The sequence below is a fragment of the Wolffia australiana genome, chromosome 2 (genome assembly GCF_029677425.1).
Source record: "Wolffia australiana isolate 7733 chromosome 2, ASM2967742v1".
Classification (NCBI taxonomy): Eukaryota; Viridiplantae; Streptophyta; class Magnoliopsida; order Alismatales; family Araceae; genus Wolffia; species Wolffia australiana.
The window spans coordinates 4,935,481-4,957,915 of NC_135836.1; the positions used below are offsets into that span (position 1 = coordinate 4,935,481).

At 42.3% G+C, this 22,435-nt stretch overlaps 2 protein-coding genes across 4 annotated transcripts; both read left to right on the plus strand.

Moving 5' to 3' along the window:
• Nucleotides 1-3,007: 3,007 nt before the first annotated feature.
• LOC144716596 (Pentatricopeptide repeat (PPR) superfamily protein) lies at nucleotides 3,008-7,261 on the plus strand. Of its 3 annotated transcripts, none has more exons than XM_078591773.1 (2): nucleotides 3,008-5,635; nucleotides 6,694-7,261. In XM_078591773.1, the coding sequence occupies exons 1-2, from the start codon at nucleotides 3,198-3,200 to the stop codon at nucleotides 6,740-6,742; spliced, it is 2,487 nt and encodes an 828-aa protein (XP_078447899.1). In that variant the 5' UTR covers nucleotides 3,008-3,197; the 3' UTR covers nucleotides 6,743-7,261. The 3 variants fall into 3 exon arrangements, with proteins under 3 accessions (XP_078447899.1, XP_078447901.1, XP_078447902.1); XM_078591775.1 differs by lacking the exon at nucleotides 6,694-7,261 and adding an exon at nucleotides 6,282-6,619; XM_078591776.1 differs by lacking the exon at nucleotides 6,694-7,261 and adding an exon at nucleotides 5,992-6,247.
• Nucleotides 7,262-13,004: 5,743 nt separating this feature from the next.
• LOC144716597 (endoglucanase 23-like) lies at nucleotides 13,005-21,994 on the plus strand (the record flags this gene model as incomplete). Its single annotated transcript, XM_078591777.1, is given in 5 exon segments — nucleotides 13,005-13,026; nucleotides 13,029-13,381; nucleotides 19,112-19,573; nucleotides 20,545-20,820; nucleotides 21,417-21,994. Coding segments are annotated over 5 exon segments (1,440 nt in total), but the record flags the coding sequence as incomplete, so codon positions are not given.
• Between the last annotated feature and the right edge of the window lie 441 nt (nucleotides 21,995-22,435).

The window sequence follows — 22,435 nt, forward strand, 5'->3', positions numbered from 1 at the left end:
CTCTCTCTCTATCTACTCTAAAATTCTTTCCCTCGGTCTCTTTCGAGCTCTCTATATATCCTCCCCCCATCTGTCCCTTTCTCTTTCCCCCCTCCCCTCACACAATAGATCTTTCAGTCTTATTCATCTTCTCACTATCCATCTCACACCCTGAATACCTATTCTTCTATTTCTCACTCTCTTTTTTATCTCTCTCTCTCTCTATTTACATATCTTCTCGGTACTCCTTTATCCATTCTATCTGACCGTCTCTTTCTCCATCTCTCCTTTCTTTCCCTCTCTCTCTCTCTCTCTCTCTCGTTATTCCTCTCCCTCTCATGCTTTCTCTCTCACCCTCTATCTATCTTGTTCCATCTCTTTATAATTACCTCTCTAAATCTCTTTTTGTCTCTTTTTCTCAATCTCTATCTCTCTATCCTCTCATTCCTTTTTGTCTCTCTCTATATACTCTTTCCCTTATGCTCTACCTATTTCTCTCCCCCCCTCTCCCTCACACTATACATATTTTCTTCTATCTCTCCCTCCCTATCTATCCCTCTATCTTTTTCTCTCTCCCCCTCTTTATCTCAATATAAATCAATATTTCTGTCTCTCTATCCGTCCTATCTGATTGTCTCTTTCACCTTCTCTTTTTTGCCTCAACATCTGTCTCATAGTGTTTGCCCATCTTGTATCTGATCTTGGATGATGATATCTGTCTTAACCATTATCTGGAGATTGGATGATGGTATCAGATATCGGTTACTGCAATACAGATATCCAATATTGTCATATGTCCTGATTTATACAGGTGTTTGTTTCCCGTTTTGGTTAAAAATAAAATGATATACAAACATCCAAATATCCAAATCTAGATATCCAGATATCCTAATACTAAAATTAGTATTGGCCTCCGATTTCTGGATTTAGTTGTCTGATATCTGGTACTAGTATCCACACATCACGAGCATTATAATATCCGTCCCGATATCTGATATCTGGCAGATATTTGATATCTACCCAAGATTGGATATCTGTTATCGGAAACTGCCTCAATTTCATCCAGATATTGGATATCTGTTTTGTTTGCCCCATAGCTTTTCATTATTTTGCTCTCTCTATCTCGTCCTTCCCCTAACTTACTATCTTCAATTATATCACTCATTCAACCACAGGTGGCGTTAACTTAGAAACTTTCCAATGAACTTGAAAACAGCTTTAGAGAAGTTCACAAATTCTTTATTGCTGTTGCCACGCCTTGTCTCTCCCTCTCTTGCTCTCTCTTTCTCTATTCATGTCTTTCTCAATCACTCTCTTACTAACCTAAGTCCTGAAGCATTTCACTTCAAGAATCTACAACATACTTGAAGAGAGATTAATGTTCTGCTACTCTTTCTCTCCCTCCCTCCTCTATCTCTCCCTCTCTCAGTTTTTCTGCCTCATTCACTCTTTCTATGTGTCTTATAGAACCATCTCCCTCAGTCATTTGACTCCAAGAATCTACAAGACACTTGGAGAGTGATTATTCTTGTTCTACTCTATCTCTATCTCTATCTCTCTCTCTATCTATTTCTGCCTCTCTTCAAACACGCACACCCACTCTCTCTCTCTCTCTCTCATAGACCCAACTCAATCAAGCACTTGACTTCAACAATATTTGAGATACTTGGAGAATGATTAATCTTGTATTACTCTCTCCCTCTCTCTCTCTCTCTACCTCTTTCACTCTTTCTACGTGTCTTATAGACCCCACTAAGTCATTTGACTCCAACAATCTACAAGATAATTGGAGAGAAAGTAATCTTGTTCTGCTCTCTATCTCTTGCTCTTTCTATTTCTTCCTCTCTCAAACACACACACACACACACTCTCCCTCTCATAGACAATACTCAATCAAGCACTTGACCTCAACAATTTTTGAAATAATTGGAGAGAGATTAATCTTATTGTGCTCTCTCTCTCTCAGAACCAACTCCCTCAAGCACTTGACTTCAACAATCTTTGTCATACTTGGAGAGATATTAATCTTGTTGTTATCTCTCTCTCTCTCTCTCAGAAACCCAACTCCCTCAAGCACTTGACTTCAACAATCTATGATATACTTGGAGAGAGATTAACCTTGTTCTCCTCTCTCTCTCTGTTTCTCTCTATTCCTGCCTCTCTCAATGTCTCTCTATTCCTGCCTCTCTCAATCCCTCTCTCTCTCTCTATCCCTGCCTCTCTCAGTCTCTCTCTCTCTCTCTCTATATTCCTGCCTCTCCAAATCCCTCTCTCTCTATTTCTGCCTCTCTCAGTCCCTCTCTCTATCCATTCCTGCTTCTCTCAATCACTCTCTCTCTCTCTCACAGAGTTCCAGGCCCAACTCCCTCAAGCACTTCAATTGAACAATCTTTGAGATACTTGGAGAGATTAATCTTCTTCTTCTTCTCTCTCTCTCTTCCTGCCTCCCTCAGTCTCTCTCTCTCCCTTTTCTCCTGCCTCCCTCAGTCTCTCTCTCTCTCTCTCTCTCTCTTTTTTTTCCTGCCTCCCTCAGTCTCTCTTTCTCTCTCTCTCTTCTCCTGCCTCCCTCAGTCTCTCTCTCTCTTTTCTCCTGCCTCCCTCAGTCTCTCTCTCTCTCTCTCTCTTCTCCTGCCTCCCTCAGTCTATCTCTCTCTTTTCTCCTGCCTCCCTCAGTCTCTCTCTCTCTCTCTCACTCTTCTCCTGCCTTCCTCAGTCTCTCTCTCTCTCTCTCTCTCTCTCTCTCTCTCTCCCTCTCTCTCTTTTCTCCTCCCTCCCTCTCTCTCTCTCTCTCTCTCTCTTTTTTCCTCCCCCCCCCCCCCTCTCTTTCTCTCTCTCTCTTCTCCTGCCTCCCTCAGTCTCTCTCTCTCTCTCTCTCTCTCTCTTTTCTCCTCCCTCCCTCAGTCTCTCTCTCTCTCTCTCTCTCTCTCTCTCTCTCTCCTGCCTTCCTCCCCCTCTCTCTCTCTCTCTCTCTCTCTCTCTCTCTCTCCCTCTCTTCCCCCCCCCCCCTCAGTCTCTCTCTCTCTCTCTCTCTCTCTCCTCCCCCCCCCTCTTTCACACACACACACACACACGTACACACACACAGAGTTACATAGCCAACTCCCCCAGTCACTCCACTCCACTTCTCTCGAACAATCCATGAGCTTCTCTGCCAGAGAAAAGAGAAGAAAGAGACCAGACCCGTCACAGCTCTCCTCTTCTCCCCCCCACCATGAACAATGAAGACAACAACAACTACGCCGACGACGACGAAGACGACGACGAGCTTCTCCGACGTGGGCGCCCTGGCCAACTCCTTCGCGGCCCGTCTCGATCGTCTCGCCCCCCTCGCCGCCTCCTCCCCTCGCCGCCTCCTCCGCCTCCTCCGCGCCCTCCACGCCCACGCCACCACCTCCGGCTTCTCCCCTCGCCGCCACCTCTTCAACCGCCTCCTCCACCTCTACGCCAACTCCGGCGACCTCCCCGCCGCCCGCCGCCTCTTCTACTCCCACCCTTCTCCCGACGTCGTCGCCCGCACCTCCCTCCTCGTCGCCCACGCCCGTCTCGGCCTTCTCTCCCATGCCCGCCACCTGTTCGACGAAATTCCCCTTCCATCCCGCGACCCCGTCTCCTACAATTCCATCATCTCCGCCTACTCCCGCTCCGCCCTCCCCCTCCCCGCCATCCAACTCTACCGCCAGATGATCATAGACGGCCTCTGCCCGGATGATTACACCTTCACCGGCGTGCTCAGCGCCGCCGCCGCCCTCCCCGGAATCCGCCTTGCCGATTGCTCTCAGCTCCATGCTGCCGCCGTCAAGTACGGCGCCGAGCCCGTCGTCTCCGTCTCCAACGCCCTCGTCGCCCTCTACTTCGCCTGCTCCAGCGACGACGGCCGTGGCGCCGCCTCTGCGCGCCGCGTGTTCGAGGGTATGTCTGCCAAGGATGAGCTCACCTGGACCACCATGCTGGTGGGTTACACCAGGAGGGGAGATGTTTCAAGCGCCTGGGAGCTGTTTGAGGGAATGTCGCACCGGTGCGACGTCGTCTGGAATGCGATGATTTCCGGGTTTGTGCAGCAGGGCCGGTTCTCGGAGGCTGTCGAATTGTTCAGGAGGATGAGCTTGGAGGAGGTTCCCATGGATGAGTTCACCTTCACTAGTATCATCAGTGCCTGCGCGAGCTGCGGGCTGGTCAGGGATGGAAAGGCCGTCCACGGCCGGATCGTCCGGTCCGCTGTTCTCGAGCTTGGCCCGTCGGCGTCGTCCTTGCCGGTGGAGAACGCGCTGGTCACTTTCTACTGCAAATCTGGAGATATGGAGGCTGCCCAGAGAGTTTTTCAGAGGATCAGGGACAAGGATGAAGTCTCCTGGAATGCAATTCTCTCTGGGTTTGTCTCTGTGGGGGAGATTGGAGAAGCGCAAAGAGTTTTCGAGTTGATGCCGGGGAAGAACCGGGTGGCGTGGACGGTGATAATCTCTGCATTGGCCCAGAATGGGCTCGGAGAAGAAGGGCTGAGGCTGTTTGTCTCCATGAAAAGGGAGGGAATTGAGCCATGCGACTTTGCCATATCTGCAGCCCTTGCTGCCTCCGCCATGCTCGGAGCGCTGGAGCTCGGCTGCCAGCTCCATGGCCAGCTCGTGCGCCATGGCCACGACTCGAGCAACTCGGCGGGCAACTCTCTGGTGACCATGTACGCCAGATGCGGCGCCATGGAGGCGGCTCGGCAGGTGTTTGTTGACATGCCTCACACAGATTCAGTCTCCTGGAATGCCATGATTGCGGCCCTGGGGCAACACGGGCATGGCCCCGAGGCAGTTGAATTGTTTGAGGAGATGTGCCAGAAAGGGATCAACCCGGACCGTGTCTCCTTCCTTACAATACTCTCTGCTTGCAACCATGCTGGGATGGTGGAAGAGGGCAAAAGGATTTTCAAAGCCATGGAGGAAGACCATGGCTTGGTCCCTGGGGAGGACCATTATGGGCAGATGGTGGATCTTCTGGGGAGAGCTGGGCGGCTGGAAGAAGCCATGGATTTTCTCAATTCTCTACAATTTGAACCCGGGCCGGCGATTTGGGAAGCAATTCTTTCCTCCTGCCGGATACACGGCGCCATGGATCTTGGTTTGAAAGCTGCAGACAAGCTTTTGGAGATGAGCCCCCGCCACGATGGAGCTTACGCACTCTTGGCCAATATCTATGCTGGGGTCCGACGCTGGGACGACGTCGCCCGGGTGAGGAAGATGATGAAGGAGAGGCAGGTTAGGAAGGAGCCTGGTTGCAGCTGGGTTGAGGTGGGAGGGAAAGTTTGTGTCTTTATGTCTGGGGACACGACCCACTCGGAGTGGGCAGTCATTTATCGGTCTCTAGAGGTGCTCGGTGCGAGGATGAGGAAGATGGGGTATGTGGCAGACACCCGATTTGTGCTCCAGGACTTGGAGCCCAGGGATAGGGAGCGCACGTTGAATGGGCACAGCGAGAGGCTGGCGGTGGCATTTGGAATGATGAAGCTGCCGGCGGCAGCAGCGGTGAGAGTTTTCAAGAATCTGAGGATCTGCATTGACTGCCATGCTGCAGTCACCTTCATGGCCTTGGCTGCTGGTAGAGAGGTCATTGTCAGGGACGGCCGCAGGTTCCACCATTTTAAAGATGGCTCATGCTCTTGCGGAAACTATTGGTGAGTTGTATGATCTATTTCTCGGTTTAGAAATTAAGCAATTATAATGATGAGGTAAATTACATTCTTTATACAAATTCCTGGTCTTTATAGAAATGATTCTAGTTTGAGGAATGCCCATAACAGATAAACATTTTAGAACCACGTATTGGTTTTAGGAGCTGATAGAGCGAAATTTATTTATGAGTAGTTTGAGTAAAGTTCGTGGGAAATGGACTAAAGCTTCGATGTATGCTTCATGCAAATAACAAATAAGTTACATCAACATTGGGTACCTGTTTGAAAAAGAAGCGAATCATTTGAATTCTTCCACACTTTGCATGTATTAATTTCTCTGTCAAATATTTTCTTGCAAGATTTGCTATACCTACGGGTAGATGACTGATATCAGAGTTGAACGTGTTGAAATTTGAAAGATTTTTCAGCTCTTCAGATGATGATGTTATTATATCTTATACTGTATTCTCCATGGAGGATTTCTTAATTTTTTTTATCCCATATTAGACTGTTTTGGTTTGTCTTTTTTCAGTCTATATAAAGACATGTGGTCTATCTCAATGTACATTATGAAATATAATGTTTCTTTTGAGAGCTTTTATTCTATATTTATGTTATGTCTTGCCAAGAAGTATAGTTTTGCTTGTAGGGTAATCTACAACAACTAATGGACTCGAAGGTTCATATTTACTTTTACTGGATTCAGATCCGAGATACTTCAAATAGGGTAAATCTTCAAGACTAGTTGGTGCAACATATTATTTGCTGACGATTTGTCAAATGGTTTCAGAGCAAGGATAAACCTAATAATGCGACAACTCATATTATAGATAATAATGCATGTTGACCGCATGTCTATGGACTTCATCAGTTGTGAGAATGGAGAGAACGAACATATCTCTATATATCATTATGTTTTGTATATATGAAACAGAGAATGTTTGAGATGCGAAAACTTCTGATGAAAATTATGGATTTTCCAAATAAACAAACTGCACAGTAAGAAGTGGAGGTGTCGAAAGTCATGAATTTTGAATGACAATAGATTGACCTTGTTTCAGGTTCGAAAAAATGGATGAATTGAAGGTGAGATATGCTCTGATTAAATGAGGATTGTAAGAGGTCAAGAGAGTGTGGAAGCCGTTAAAGATATATGCTTCTACACATGCCACAGGTTGAAAAGAACTGGTCTGGACTCATTTCTCAGATAAGCAACACAACCAATTAAGACTTAACCCCTGAAATTTATTGATTTCGATACCTTATTGATATTATTGAAACACCTCATTCTTCTCCCTTCAAGTGATGTGGTGAATTTATCATGTATTACATGAGGGCTAAGGGCGTAGACGGATTTAATGAGAAATTGAGCCAAATGCCTTTGTTATTTCAAAGGAAGGACCCAAGATAGGACAATACATGAGCATTCATGGCCAAAACCAATATTATCTAGGCAACTACGGGTAGGTACCCACAATTCAAAATTGGTTTCTGTTAGTGTGACGTCATAGGGTTAGTGGGTCCCTGTTCTATAAGGCCCACTAACCCCACTTATCCCTTAACTATTCTAGGGTATATATACCCTCTTCTTGTAACTTGCTCATCATTAACGAGTATTCTTCTTCTTCTCCCTTGACAGTTTCCTCTATTTTTATGTTCAATGAATAAAATGTAATCTTTCCCACTTTACTTTTCCTTTCATGTATCAAACATTTTTACTATTGATTCTCACAGTTTCAAGAACCTCAATGCCTTTTTTTTCCAATTCCTAATGTTACCAAATAGAGCTATTCAATAAAGATTTTTCAAAGAGCCAGCATACAAATCTGTTTAAATAATGGTTTAATTATCCAATATAAGTATTTAAATATAAGTTAGACAGAAAGAGAAATAGAGAGAGAGAAAGAGAGACAGAAGAGAGAAAGAGAGAGAGAGACAGACAGAAAGAGAGAGAGTGAGAGAAAGAGAGAGAAAGATAGAGAAACAGGAAGAGAGATATATAGAGAGAACGAGGGACAGAGAAAGAGAGAGAAATAAAGAGAAACAGGAAGAGAGATATATAGAGAGAACGAGGGACAGATAAAGAGATAAAGAAAGAGAGATTGAGAAAGAGAAAGAGAGATGGAGAAAGAAAGAGAAACAGGAAGAGAGATATATAGAGAGAACGAGGGACAAAGAAAGAGAGACAGGAAGAGAGATAGAGAGATAGAGAAAGAGATACAGAAAGAGAGTAGAGAGATAGATAGAGAGAGAGAGACAGAAAGAGAGATAGATGGAGAGAAATAGAGAGGGAGACAGAAAGAGAGATAGAGAGAGAGAGATAGATAGATGGAGAGAAAGAGAGAGAGAGACAGAAAGAGAGACAGAAAGAGAGATAGATAGAGAGAGAGAGACAGAAAGAGAGATAGATAGAGAGAGAGAGACAGAAAGAGAGATAGATAGAGAGAAAGATAGATAGACAGAGAGAAAGAGAGAGAGAGAGAGACAGAAAGAGAGATGATAGGGAGAAAGAGAGAGAGAGACAGAAAGAGAGATAGATAGAGAGAAAGATAGATAGATAGAGAGAAAGCGAGAGAGACAGAAAGAGAGATAGATAGAGAGAAAGCGAGAGAGACAGAAAGATAGATAGATATATAGAGAAAGAGAGAGAGGGAGAAAGAGCGAGAGAAAGAGAGAAAGATAGACAGAAAGAGAGATAGAGAGACAAAGAGAGAGATAGAGAAAGAGAGAGAGGGAGAGAGAAAGATAGACAGAAAGAGAGATAGAGAGACAAAGAGAGAGATAGAGAAAGAGAGAGAGGGAGAGAGAAAGATAGACAGAAAGAGAGATAGAGAGACAAAAAGAGAGATAGAGAAAGAGAGAGAGGGAGAGAGAAAGAGAGAGTGAGAGAAAGATAGAGAGGGAGAAAAAGAGAGAGAGAGAGAGATAGAGAGAGAAACAGAGAGAGAAGGAGAGAGAGAAAGAGAAAGCGAGAGAGAAGGAGAAAGGGAAAGAGAAAGATGGAGAATGAGAGAGAAAGAGAAAGAGAGAGAGAGTGAATGAGAGAGACAAAGAGAGTCGAAGGTATGACAGAAGCGTTTGGTTGAGAGAGAGAGAGAGGGGTATCTAGACCCTACACTCACAGGTGGCGGTCCTGGGCAATAACAGGTAGCAAGGACCAATGAACGGGCCCTAAGTAGAGAGAGGTCTTTATCGGACCCAAGTTATTTGATAATTTTAAAAATTGTAATGTATAAAATAATGAATTAAAAAATTTTTACGGTTAAAAAATATAGTATATTTTAAGATTTTTACCCTTGATTTACATCAATTTTAGCAATATTAATTTTCTATTTCAAAAAACTTTCTAGACCCTACCCTAACCAGCTGTTTTTATTCTCGTCTCTCTTGATGAGACAAGAGAAGGGACGAATTGGGACCTGATAGGGGTGGGTCAGGACGAATAGCCGCCGGGACCTGCCCTACCTATAAAGTAATTTCTATTCTATATTTTTAAAAATGAAGTAGGAGTAGTCACAATTGAACGAAAAGAAAGATTCTAAAATAATGTATTTACTTACCTCATTTTATCTGTTGTATCCGTAGGATTTAGACCCTAGAGATGTCTCTCTCAACAAAAAAATGGAATCCTGTATTAAAAGACCAAATAATTAGGGGTCAGAGATCAATCAGAAATATCGATCTAATCGGATCGGATCAAGATCCGAGATCACGATCATCAGTTGATAATCCAATCAATAATTATGATCATATCATAATAAATAATGCGGTTATAAGATTGGATCACATGATCATATCTGATCACAGTCTGTCACAAGGATGCGATTATGCGATCAAACAAAGCAGCCAGACTGATTATAATCACAAGGATGGGTCACATCATAATTTCCACTAGTTAGGGATGGAGGATGGATGACAAATGACTATTAGGGAGAGATAGGACGAAACTGATTGGCCAGCCAGTCAGTCATTTGTTATAGTTTCAACTATCAATTGTCACCTTTCTGTCATCAGTCACCTTTAGTCATTCATGTGTGACAAAGAAATGACTGAAATATATCCTCTCCCTATCTCAGAGACTGTGGCTCTCTTCCTCTCTTTCCCTCTCAAAGTTTTCAGTGGATGACGGATTAGGATGGATGATGAGTCGTCATCCGTCTTCCAATCTGAGAAGTAACAGTCCATTATCTGGGTTATGCCTCTGCTTTGAAACATTCACTTAGACAAATGGTTTATAGCTTGACTGACAAATTTAACAGGCGATGATAATATATCAGCCTCAATAGACAGACTCGGGTAATGTCCGTAGAGTTAAAATCAATAAAAGAAAACTAATATTGCTGGGTTTTTTCTCACGAGCAGCCTCGCATGTAATATGAACAACTTATCTCTCTCTCTCTCTCTAAATCTCTCTCAGTCTCTCTGTAACTCTCTCTCTCTCTCAGTCTCTCTCTAACTCTCTCAAACTCTCTCTCTCTCAGTCTCTCTCTAACTCTCTCAAACTCTCTCTCTCTCTAACTCTCTCTCTCAGTCTCTCTAACTCTCTCTCTCTCAGTCTCTCTCTAACTCTCTCTCTCTCAGTCTCTCTCTAACTCTCTCTCTCAGTCTCTCTCTAACTCTCTCTCTAACTCTCTCTCTCAGTCTCTCTCTAACTCTCTCTCTCAGTCTCTCTCTAACTCTCTCTCTCTCAGTCTCTCTCTAACTCTCTCAAACTCTCTCTCTCTCAGTCTCTCTCTAACTCTCTCTCTCAGTCTCTCTAACTCTCTCTCTCTCAGTCTCTCTCTAACTCTCTCTCTCTCAGTCTCTCTCTCTCTCTCTCTCTCAGTCTCTCTCTAACTCTCTCTCTCAGTCTCTCTCTAACTCTCTCTCTCAGTCTCTCTCTAACTCTCTCTCAGTCTCTCTCTAACTCTCTCTCTCTCTCAGTCTCTCTCTAACTCTCTCTCTCAGTCTCTCTCTAACTCTCTCTCCCAGTCTCTCTCTAACTCTCTCTCTCTCAGTCTCTCTCTAACTCTCTCTCTCAGTCTCTCTCTAACTCTCTCTCTCACTCTCTCTCTAACTCTCTCTCTCAGTCTCTCTCTAACTTTCTCTCTTAGTCTCTCTCTCTCTCAGTCTCTTCCCCAGATGGTCCTCAAGAGAGGAATCCCCTCTTTGGTTACCTTATAGTTATAGATGTAGCCCTCGACCTAACAAAGACTTTCTGTAAACGCAGAGCTTCCGTCTCTCTCTCTCTCTCTCTATCTATCTATCTCTTTCTCTCTGTCTATCTGTCTGTTTGTTTGTCTCTCTATCTTTTTCTCTCTGACAGTCCGTCTGTCTCTCTTTCTCTGTCTGTATGTCTCTGTTTCTCTCCCTCTCTCTCTTGTCCCTCTGCTCTGCTCTCTCTTTCTCTATATCCATCCAAGTTTCTCTAACTGTCAACAGAGAACGAATACCAGCCCACACAGCAGCAAGACGAATCTTTAGTGTGGGGTTTTAACTGCACCGGTCCCAGATAGGTATTTGCCTCGTATGTGGGCAACTTCTCACTTCCAAAAAGTCAGAACAGCCTTGCAGAATAATAGATCATTTAATGCCCAAGTTTGAGACGTGGGCGCGGCTAGATGTCCAGGCAAAGGAACCCTGTTGCTTCTTTTATAAAATTATCTTCCAACTATGGATTACTTTGATAGAGCCAGCCATCATATTTATATTTTATTGAAGAAGTGAGAACTTTCTATAATTCCTTTCTCTAGGAGATCCAGGAGGGTACAAGAAAACCCATTCTACCCCGGTGTATAGCAAGTTTTTCTCTAAAGAAGGTAGCGAAAGTTTAAAGGAAAGCTTGCCATGCTAGGAGCCATGTCAAAGTGTAGGAGTAACCCGGTTCTTTTCATACTTAAGTTCTCTGTCTCTCTCGCTAAAGAAGTAGAAGAGTACAAGAAAAAAAATGCCATCTATTGCGCCTTTTCCCGTAAAAATAGAAGGGCAAGATATAGAACAAAACTCTTGAACATTAACCGTGAAGTAACGACTCTTCTTACCCTGAATCAATTGTAGATCACGTCAAGTAAGGTTCTTGCACAGCCGACGCACGGAACGGAACGGCACCCAATCCATCTCTCTCTCTCTCGCGCTCTCTCTCTCTCTCTCCCTCTCTCTCTATGATTACATCCCGTCTGTACAACTCGAATAAGAGTCAAGGTTCGGTGGCGGAATGCGGTTTGGGACGGACGGAACGGGGGTGCGTTCAGTCATCTTTTGTTACATTGAAATTGGAATGATACGGAGAATATTAACATGACATGCACACATCGAATAATGGGTTCCGTCCCGTTCTGTCCGTCTTCCTTTCATTAACCGTAGGGGAGTTTAGGGTTGAGAGGAGGTGACTCTAATGGCAGTCCTCGACATGTGACTGACAGGAGCACCCCGTGTGGATACACAGAAGATAAACATTTTTTCATTTAATTTCACATATTTTCTCTGCCCAACTCCAGATCCGTTCATCATCCCGTGACACTATTGGCCCACACTCTAGCATTTTTTTTTACATTTACAGTTATATATATAGAATTTCACATATCTTACCTGCCCACTATAACCCAACTCCATATCCGTTTCTTCCCCCGTGACACTCTTGGGGCACACTCTTATATCAATTTTTACACATTTATAAATGAAAATTTTCATATTTTCTCTGCCCCACCAAAATCCAACTCCATATCCGTTTCTTCCACTCGTGACTCTCTGATATTAGTTTTTTACACACAAAAGTATATGTAAATTCGCATATATCTGCTCACTATAACCGAACTCCAGACCTGTTTCTCCCTCTTGTGACATGGTTGGATTAATTTCTGTCAGGAAAATTAAGTATTGAAATTCAATTAGAACTGATTCCATAATGTTAACTATTGGCTTGAGGTATTTTAATAACCATGGGGAATATTTATGTGCAGGGAGTGACTCCTTCCCCTTCCCCATTTGTCACTTTCCCCTTAACATGGCGCGGCCTCTCTCCAGATGGGGTTCTTTCCCCCGTGACACTGTTGGCCCACACTCTTGTATTCATTTCTTGGATGACGAATTTTATTAATAATTTCATATCATAAAGTTATCATTTAAATCCGATTAAAGAGATTCGACCATGTTTATTCTTGGATAAAGGTTTTTAAGTAAAAGGTTTCTCCGTTAGCATACAGAATGATACAAGAAAAAAGAGAGGGAAATAAGAAAAAAATATAGGATTTATTTATATGTGTGGAGAAGACTACTTTCCCTGTTTCCTGCTATAAGTACAACTTTCTGTCCCTCTTGATTTGTCATCTTCTTCGTAACATGGCACGGCCTGTTATTCTCCCTTCTCTTCTTCTCCTTTTTCTTCTTCTTCTTCTTCTTCTTCTTCTTCTTCTTCCCTTCTCCAGCGGCGGACAGAACTATGAAGAAGCGCTGAGGAAGTGCATTATCTTCTTTGAAGGGCAGCGATCGGGGCGCCTCCCCTTTGATCAGACGCTAACGTGGCGGGGAGACTCTGCTCTTTCAGATGGGAATGAAGCAGGCGTGGACCTCATCGGCGGCTACTACGACGCTGGAGATAACGTTAAGTTTGGGTTTCCGATGGCGTTTACGGCGACGATGCTGGGCTGGAGTGTGGTTGAGTTTGGCTCGTTGATGTCGCCGGATAATTTCCGGCATTCCCTGGCGGCACTCCGCTGGGCCACTGACTATCTCCTGAAGACCATTGCCCACCCCGGCAAGATCTACGTACAGGTAACAAATGAATCCTTATATCTCTCTCTCTCTCTATCTCTCTTTCCCGCTCTCTCTCCCCTCTATCCGGCTCTCTCTCGTTCTCCCTACGTCTCTGTGACTCTGTTCTCGCGCGCTGTCTTTCTCTCTCTCTCCATCTCTACCTCTCTCTGACTCTCTTTCTCGCTTTCTCTCTGACTCCCTTTCCCTCTATCTCTCTTCCTCTCTCTGACTCCCTCTCGGATTCCCTTTCTCTCTCTCTCTCTCTCTCTCTCTCGGATTCGCTGTCACTCTGACTCACTCATTCTCTCTCTCTATCTCTTCCTCTCTATGACTCTCCCATTTTCTCCCTCCGTCTCTCTCCGAGACTATCTTTCTCTCTCTCTCTCTCTGACTCTCCCATTCTCTCCCTCTCTCTGACTCTCCCATTCTCTCCCTCTCCCTCTCTCTCTCTCTCCAAAGCTATCTCTCTCTCTATCTAAGACTCTCTTTCTCTCCTTCTCTCTCTTACCCTCTCTCCAAGACTACCTTCTCTCTCTCTCTAAATCTCTCATTATCTCCCTTTCTCTCTTCCTCTCTCTCCAAGTCTATCTTTCTCTCACTCTCTAAATCTCGAATTCTCTCCATTTCTCTCTCTCTCGTACTCTCTTTCTCCCCAAAACTATCGTTTTCTCTCTCTCTTTCTCACTCTATCTGTCTCTCCCGATCTCTTTGGCTCTCTCTCTATGACTCTTGAATTTTCTTTGTCTCCTTCTCCTTCTCTCCCTCTAACTATCACATTATCTCTCTCTCTATGTCTCTCTTTTTATCGCTGTGTATCTCTTTAAGATAAACTATCTACATCTTTATCTCTTCCAGTTTATCTCTCTTTCTGCGAAGAGATTGTTCCATAATCTTTTCATAAGTTGTTATGTCTATTTGAGATAGATTATATCCATCTCTATCTCTTCTCAATTTATGTCTATTTCTATCTCTAAATTACGGAGGCCTCTGTCTCTGCCTCTATCTCTCTCTATTTAAATCACCCCTCTCCATTTATGTGAGAGAGACTTTCTCCATCTTTATCTTCATCTCCATCTCTATCTCTTCTCAGTTTCTCTCTCTTTACGTGAAAATAATGTTTCATAACCTTTCATACTTCACCATCTTTCTATTTGAGAAAAACTATCGACATAATCTTTTCAGAGCTCACTATCTTTCTGTCAGAGGTAGCTTCTCTCCAGCTCCTCTCCTAAATTTCTCTCCCTCAATGAATAGATTGTGGCATATTCATTTTATTGCTCGCGGTGTGTCTATTTGAGATAGCACATCTACCTCTCTGTCTTGTCTTAAGTTGTCTGTCTTTCTACATCTATCTCTATCTCTCACACTCTACGTATACCTGTTGTCCTCGCTTTGCTTCCAATCGACGGCTTAGCCCTTATTGTTGCACAATATTTTCAGAGCCCACATCCCATCTTTATGAGATAGAGTATCTCCATCTCTATCTCCTCTCAATTGTCCCTTCTTTATATCCCTATCTCGTGTCCAGATTTGGAGCAAAATTTACGGGTTAGCCCACATTTTTTATGATCTTTTCATAGTTGATGAAAACGAGTGAATCGAAGTACCACAGTCCAAACCTGGAATTCTGGAAATCCTCCTAATTTTTATAAATTCCTAAATTCTATCACAGTGAAGCGGCCAAAAAAAGAAGGTTTTCCCTATCCGACTTGCCCTTGTTATCCGACTTGACCTGGATTTTTTGAGATCGAAATAAGAAATAACTAACATGCATATAGAGAACTTAACTTCTGTAACTCTCTCTCCGTCTCTGTCTCTTTATTTATGGCAACCTGTCTTTTGTTCTGCTTGTACGTCTCTCTGTTGTGTCATTTCTTTCCGTGCCCGGTCAAACAGCGCTGTTTCTACTGTTAATTGCATTCAATGCAGCATTGGTCCCAGTGAAGGGCAAGACAAACCCTAGTTTTGGTTTTACGGTTGCTCGATGCTCCTTTGAAAATATGACGTATTTAGATTATCTGGGACCAAGTCTCATGCATACTAGAATTATAGAACACAGCGAGCTGAGTAGGCTCGGGGTGAGCTGACTAAGCTCTGGGCGAGCCGGAGGGACAGCAACCCAAGAACGCTTATCCTGATCAAGATCCTCAGATAGTAAAACGCCAAGTTGTCAGTTAATCCGGAATAGCTCATTCTCTCTCTATCTTTTTTTCTTTCTTTCTCTCTTTATTTCTCTCGCTCTTTTTCTTTATCTATCTTCACTCTCTCTCTCTCTCTCTCTCTCTCTCTCTTTCTCTCTTTCTTTCTCTCCCGCTCTTTTTCTTTATCTCTCTTCACTCACTCTATCTCTCTCTCTTTCTCTATTTCCTTCTTTCTCCCTTTTTCTCTTTTTTCTCTCTCCCTCTCCCACTCTTTATTTCTTTTCTCTTTATTTCTCTCCCGCTATTTTTCTTTATCTCTCTTCACTCACTCTCTCTCTCTCTTTCTTTTTCTCTCTTTCTCTCTTTCCTTCTTTCTCCCTTTTTTCTTTTTTCTCTCTTCCTCTCCCACTCTTTATTTCTTTCTCTCTCATTCTCTCTTTCGTTCTCATTTTCTCTCATTCTCTCTTTCGTTCTCATTTTCTCTCATTCTTGCTATCTTTTCATCCCTCCCTCTTTCTCTCTCTTTTTATTTCTTTCTCTCTCTTTTTCTCTTCCTCTCTCTCTGTCTCTCTCTCTGTTCTTTCTCTCTCTTTCTCCCCTCTTCCTTTCTTGTTCTCTTTATCTCTCACTCTTGCTATCTTTTCATCCCTCCCTCTTTCAATCTCTCTTTTTCTTTCTTTCTCTCTCTTTTTCTCTTCCTCTCTATCCCTCTCTTCCTCCCTCTTTCTCTCTCTTTCTCTTTTCTTTCCTCTTTCTCTCTCTTTCTCTTTTCTTTCCTCTTTCTCTCTCTTTCTCTTTTCTTCCCTCTTTCTCTCTCATTCCTCTTCCTCCCTCTTTCTCTCTCTCTCTCTCTCTCTCTCTCTCTCTCTCTCTCTCTCTTTTCCTCACTCTTTCTCTCTCATTCCTCTTCCTCCCTCTTTCTCTCTCTTTCTCCCTCTTTCCCTCTCTCTTTCTCTTTTCCTCCCTCTTTTTCTCGTTCTTTCGTTCTCTCTCTCTCTCTCTTCCTCCCTCTTTCTCTCATTTTCTTTCTTCCTCTCTCTCTCTCTCTCTCTTTCTTACTCTCCCTATTCCTCACTCTTTCTCTCTCTCTCTCTCTCTTACTCTCTCTTTTCCCCCCCTCTCTCTCTCTCTTCCTCCCTCTTTCTCTCTTACTCCTTCGCTCTCTCTTTTTCTTTCTCTCTCTCTTCCTCCCTCTTTCTCTCTTACTCCTCTCTCTCTTTTTCTTTCTTACTCTCTTCCTCCCTCTTTCTCTCTTACTCCTCTCTCTCTTTTTCTTTCTTACTCTCTTCCTCCCTCTTTCTCTCTTACTCCTTCGCTCTCTTTTTTCTTTCTTACTCTCTTCCTCCCTCTTTCTCTCTTACTCCCTCTTTCTCTCTCTCTCTTTCTTTCTTACTCTCTCTCTTCCTCCCTCTTTGTCTCTTTCCCTCGTCCTACCTCTTTCTCTCTTTTTTTCTTTCTTTCGTTCTCTCCCTGTATCTCTCTTTCTCTTCCTCTCCCCCCTCTCTTTCTCTCTTCCTCCCTCTTTCTCTCTCTCTCTCTCTCTCTCTTTCGTTTTCTCGCTCTCTCTCTCTTTCTCTCTTCCTCCCCCTTTCTCTCTCTCTCTTCGTCATTCTTTCTCTCTTCCTTCCTCTCTCTCTCTCTCTCTCTCTCTCTCTCTCTCTTTCTTTCGTTTTCTCCCTCTCTCTCTTTCTATCTTCCTCCCCTTTCTCTCTCTCTCTTCCTATTTCTTTCTCTCTCTCTCTTCCTCCCTTTCTCTCTCTCTCTTTCCGTCCCTCCAATGAAACCTCCGTCTTTCAGGTTAGTACTTACACTCGATGACGAACACTAATCTTTTCATCCAGAAATCCATCATCTCCATCGTCCATACTCTTCCATTATAGAGATCAACCCGCCTGACGATGATGAATAATGAATGTTTACTATCGTCAACGTGATCAACCAAGCAGTTAGAAATAATTGGCTGTTGACGACAGTCAACTTTGATTAATGACGTCAAAGGCTGTATTAGTAAAATCCTATCAAAGTCACCATCAAAGTTTGGACATTCCCAAAGTCAACGTCAAGAAGGCTAGATGAAATTGACTTTGACGTGACGGTGACGTGTGGCAAACCCTAATTCATAGGCTTGAATGAATATTCAGTAATTTGGACGAAGTTCACAGAGGAATGATGACTAATCACGACGATGGATTTTAGGTCAACGTCAACAACGCTGGATGAAGATGACGTGATGGTTGACATGTGTCAAACCCTATCCATAGGTTTGGACGAATATTCAGTAGTCTGAACGAGGTTTACAAAGGAATGACCACAAGACCGGATGACCATTAATGTACTTTTCATCATCGTCCTCATTAGTAACTTTTGTGTTAAATGACCACAACCTTTGGGACTGGAACCGACTAAATCATAAATATTTAATATAATTTTAACAGTATTTTCCCTGTCCCAACAAATTTACTCTATTTCACTGTTCTAAGTGGTTATTTCATTTTTGATAAATATAAAACTAGATATTTTTAATTCTCTTACTATCGGTTTGTTGTTGACATTATTGGTTGGCGTCAGTGGTACCTCTAGCATCGTTAACGTCACAGTTAACCCGTCGTCAGCCAATCCAGAATTCCTCAACAATGAACTTGGCTTTCAAGTTGACGTTGACGTGTCCCAAACTGAGATTTTGCCAGTTTTGCATGTTTTAAAAGTTTTCAGATTTTACAAGTTTTCAAAGTTCTACATGTTTTAAATGTTTTACACGTAAAATTTACGAGTTTTACAAGTTTTACAAGATATACAAGTTGTGTTAGTTTTCCAGGTTTTAGATGTTTCACACGTAAAATTTACGAGTTTTACAAGTTCTGTAAATTTTACAGGTTTTAGATGTTTTACATGTAAAACTTGCGAGTTTTACACGATTTATGAGTATTTCAAGTTCTATAAGTCTAACAGGTTTTCGATGTTTTATTACCAGTTTTACAAGATTTAAAAGTTTTACAAATTATCTAAGTTTTACAGGTTTAGATGTTTTACATGAAAAATTTACGACTTTTAAAATTTTAGAAGGTTTACAAGTTTTTCAAGTTTTTACAAGTCTTACAATTTTCGAGCTTTACGTAATGAAGTCTAATGCCTGATGAAGTCGCACTCACAGTAGACGGGGACTGGACTTTTTACAAGTTTTACGAGTTTTACAATTTATGAGTTTTACGTAACGAAGTCTAATGCCTAATGAAGTCTCTGAACAAGATTTACAAGTTTTACAAGTTCCACGAGTTTTACATGTGAAATTAATAAGTTTTACAAATTCTACGAGTTTTAAATGTGAAATATACAAGTTTTACAAGTTCTACGAGTCTAACATGTGAAATTTACAAGTTTTAAAAGTTCTACAAGTTTTACTCGTGAAAATAACGATTTTTACAAGTTCTACAAGTTTAACATTTGAAATGTACAAGTTTTACTTGTAAAATTTACAACTTTTACAAGTTCTACGAGTTATACATGTGAAATTTACAAGTCTAACAAGTTCTACGAGTTTTACATGTGAAATTTACAACTTTTACGAGTTTTACTAGATTTACAAGTGTTACAAGTTGTTTCATCGTAGGTAGGAGACCCGCTAAGCGATCACAACTGCTGGGAAAGGCCAGAAGACATGGACACTTCGCGGACGGTTTACACTGTAACACCGGAAGCGCCGGGCTCGGAGGTCGTCGGCGAGACCGCGGCAGCGCTGGCCGCGGCGTCGATAGCCTTCAGAAACACCGATGCATTATACTCAGAGAAGCTTCTCAAAGGAGCGACCTCGGCGTTTGAGTTTGCCGACACTTACAAAGGCTCGTACAGCGACACGGCCACTCTCCGAGCAGGCATCTGCCCTTTCTACTGTGACTTTGATGGCTTTCAAGACGAGCTTCTTTGGTCCGCGGCGTGGCTTAGACGAGCTTCGTCTAATGACACTTTCCTCCGTTATATACAGAATAATGGCAAGACTTTAGGGGCCGACGAGAATATCAATGAGTTTGGTTGGGATAATAAGCACGCTGGCATCAACATTCTTGTCTCCAAGGTCTGTAATCTTGGTCCCCGTCCTTTATTTTATGTTACTTGTTATGTGAATATTGTGCATGGATTTGGTATAGGGGAATGGTGGATGGGCGTGGGTCTTTCTTCTCATATGGTTTATCAGATTCATAAGAACTGCATCTTAGATGCCGTACTGAAGTCTAAAGCCTGATATTTATAACCTCCAAGTTGTCCTGTTTTAGTTAATTATGGGTTTAGTTTTTGAACATGCTTCATAGATGTCGTCATTAAGTCCAATCGTTGATAGTATAGCCTCCAATCATTGATAGATGTCATGTTTTTGTTAAAATGGGTCTTTCTTCCCCTGTTCTAAATCAGAGTTGGTAATCTGGTTTATTTCTTAGATACCGCACTTAAGTCCAAAATATTTTCAAATATCCCCCCAGATGGTTCTGTCTTTTCATATGGTAAGTCACATTCCCATGAATTACATCTTAAAAGGTGTGATTAAGCCTGATCCCTGGTAAAAAAATGTCAAAGATGCCATCTGTGGGTTAATTATGTAATCATGGTTATTTCTCCAATCAGAACATGGTTTTTTATCCCGAGAGTACATGAATCGAATCTTACATGTTGTTATCACGTTTAATCCCTCATAAAATAACCATGAAACTATAATTTGTTGTCCCTTCTTTCATCTTGGAAACAAAACTTTGGACGACCTATAAACGATTTCCGACTCCAGAAATTCCATTTCTAAACCAATTGCAACTTCATTGTTGTCTATTTCATCAAAATAACTAAAATAAACATGAAATGAGTATCTGCTTGTCAACTGTTACGTTCTAGCAAATAAATATTCCCATTTATACTTGGAAGTTTTGTTCTTGCAAATAAAGTTACAATATTCCCATTTATACATGGAATGTGATTCATGGGTTCTTCTAAACCAATTAAACGATCATTCATCTTTGAAGATATGTCAAATTGTAAGACATTACTGGTTTTGGGCAGGAGTTCATGGAAGGCCAGCTGCCATGGATGGAGTCATACAAGCGATCCGCTGACAGCTTTATTTGCACGCTGATCCCTGAATCGAGCTCAGCTCACATAGACTACACGCCAGGCGGACTTATTTACAAACCTGGTGGTAGTAACATGCAACACGTCTCCTCCATTTCTTTTCTACTCCTCGCCTACGCCAACTACCTCGCAAAGTCATCCAAGACTGTCAACTGCGGCGACGCTGTCTTTGGGCCCTCCTTTCTCCGCCGCCAAGCCAAAAAACAGGTACCCAGAAATGAAGATTAAGCATTTCCTAAGAAAAAATAATAACGCATCAGATAGCAAATGATTATGTGCATATCTTGCGACATCATTGTTCTTTATTTCCTAAAAGAAAGAAACTAAAATAAGCCTGAATCGAATAATTTTTTCTCAAACTTCAGCTGTTCTTGTAAAGAAAAATGCAAGATTATCATGCATCCTTGGAATTTCTTTCATGGGTATTCTTGAAAGATGATTATGCGCATATATTCCAACATCATTGTTCTTTATTTCCTAAGAAAAAGAAAACTAAAATAAGCCTGAATCGAATCGCTTTTTTCTTAAAGTTCAGCTGTTCTTGTAAAGAAAAATCCAAGATTATTACGTATCCTCGGAATTTCTTTCAGTGGGTATTGCCTAAGTGGACAGCCATATGTATTGTTGTAGAAAATAAGTTAATGTGGGGTTTATCACGTTCATGCCAAATGAATCATTTTAAAACACGGTCATTCAACTATGATAAACCGGCATATATTTCTGAAATCGCCCTACTTCTTTCGACAAGTTCGACGAGTAAAACTACGGTGAAAACTTCACGGAGACTCTGTGTTCGAGTGCAGGTGGACTACTTGCTGGGGGATAATCCGATGGGGATGTCGTACATGGTCGGATATGGAGCCACGTACCCCCAGAGGATACATCACAGGGGATCGTCGCTGCCGTCGAAGAGAGAGATATCAAAGCAGATGGGATGCAAGGAAGGGACACCATACTACTTGTCTCAAGCAGCAAACCCTAATTTGTTGGTAGGCGCGGTAGTGGGCGGGCCGGACGAGGATGATAAGTACGAGGATGATCGAATGGACGCGTCAAAGTCCGAGCCCACGACGTACATCAACGCGCCCTTCGTTGGGGTTCTCGCTTACTTTGCTGCCAACCCCAAATAGTCCTCTGATTCTAGAGAGAGAGAGAGAGAGAGAGAGAGAGAGAGAGACGTATTATTATATTATATGATGATATACTGAAACGTTGGGGGGGGGGGAGGATGTGTACAGATTGCATCACCAGAAATACATGGCCTCCGTTACAAAGATAGAGTTGGCAAGCGTTCTCTCTCTATCTCCATCTATTTATGTATATTTGTATGTACTTTATTTTTTTCTCCTCTTTCTGTGATTATCTATATCTTTCTTTCGCCTTTCTCTCTCTATCTGTATCTATTTATGTATGTGTATATGTACTTGTCTCCTTTTCTATCTTTCTGTGATTATATCTCTCCATCTTTCACCTTTCTCTCTCTATCTGAGTCTATTTATGTCTGTGTATGTACTTCTCTCTTTTCTATCTTTATGTGATTCTCTCTCTCTCTCTCTCTCTCTCTCTCTCTCTCTCTCTTTCTTTCACCTTTCTCTCTCTCTGTATCTATTTGTGTATGTGTGATGTACTTCTTTTTATCTATCTCGATGTGATTATCTCTCTCCTTCTTTCACCTTTTTCTCTCTATCTCTAATTTTTTTCTATATTTTTGTATTTACTTTTCTCTCTTTTTCAGTGATTATCTCTTTCCTTCTTTCACCTTTCTCTATCTATCTCTATTTTTCTATATTTTTATATTACTTTTTTCTCTCTCTTTCTCTGA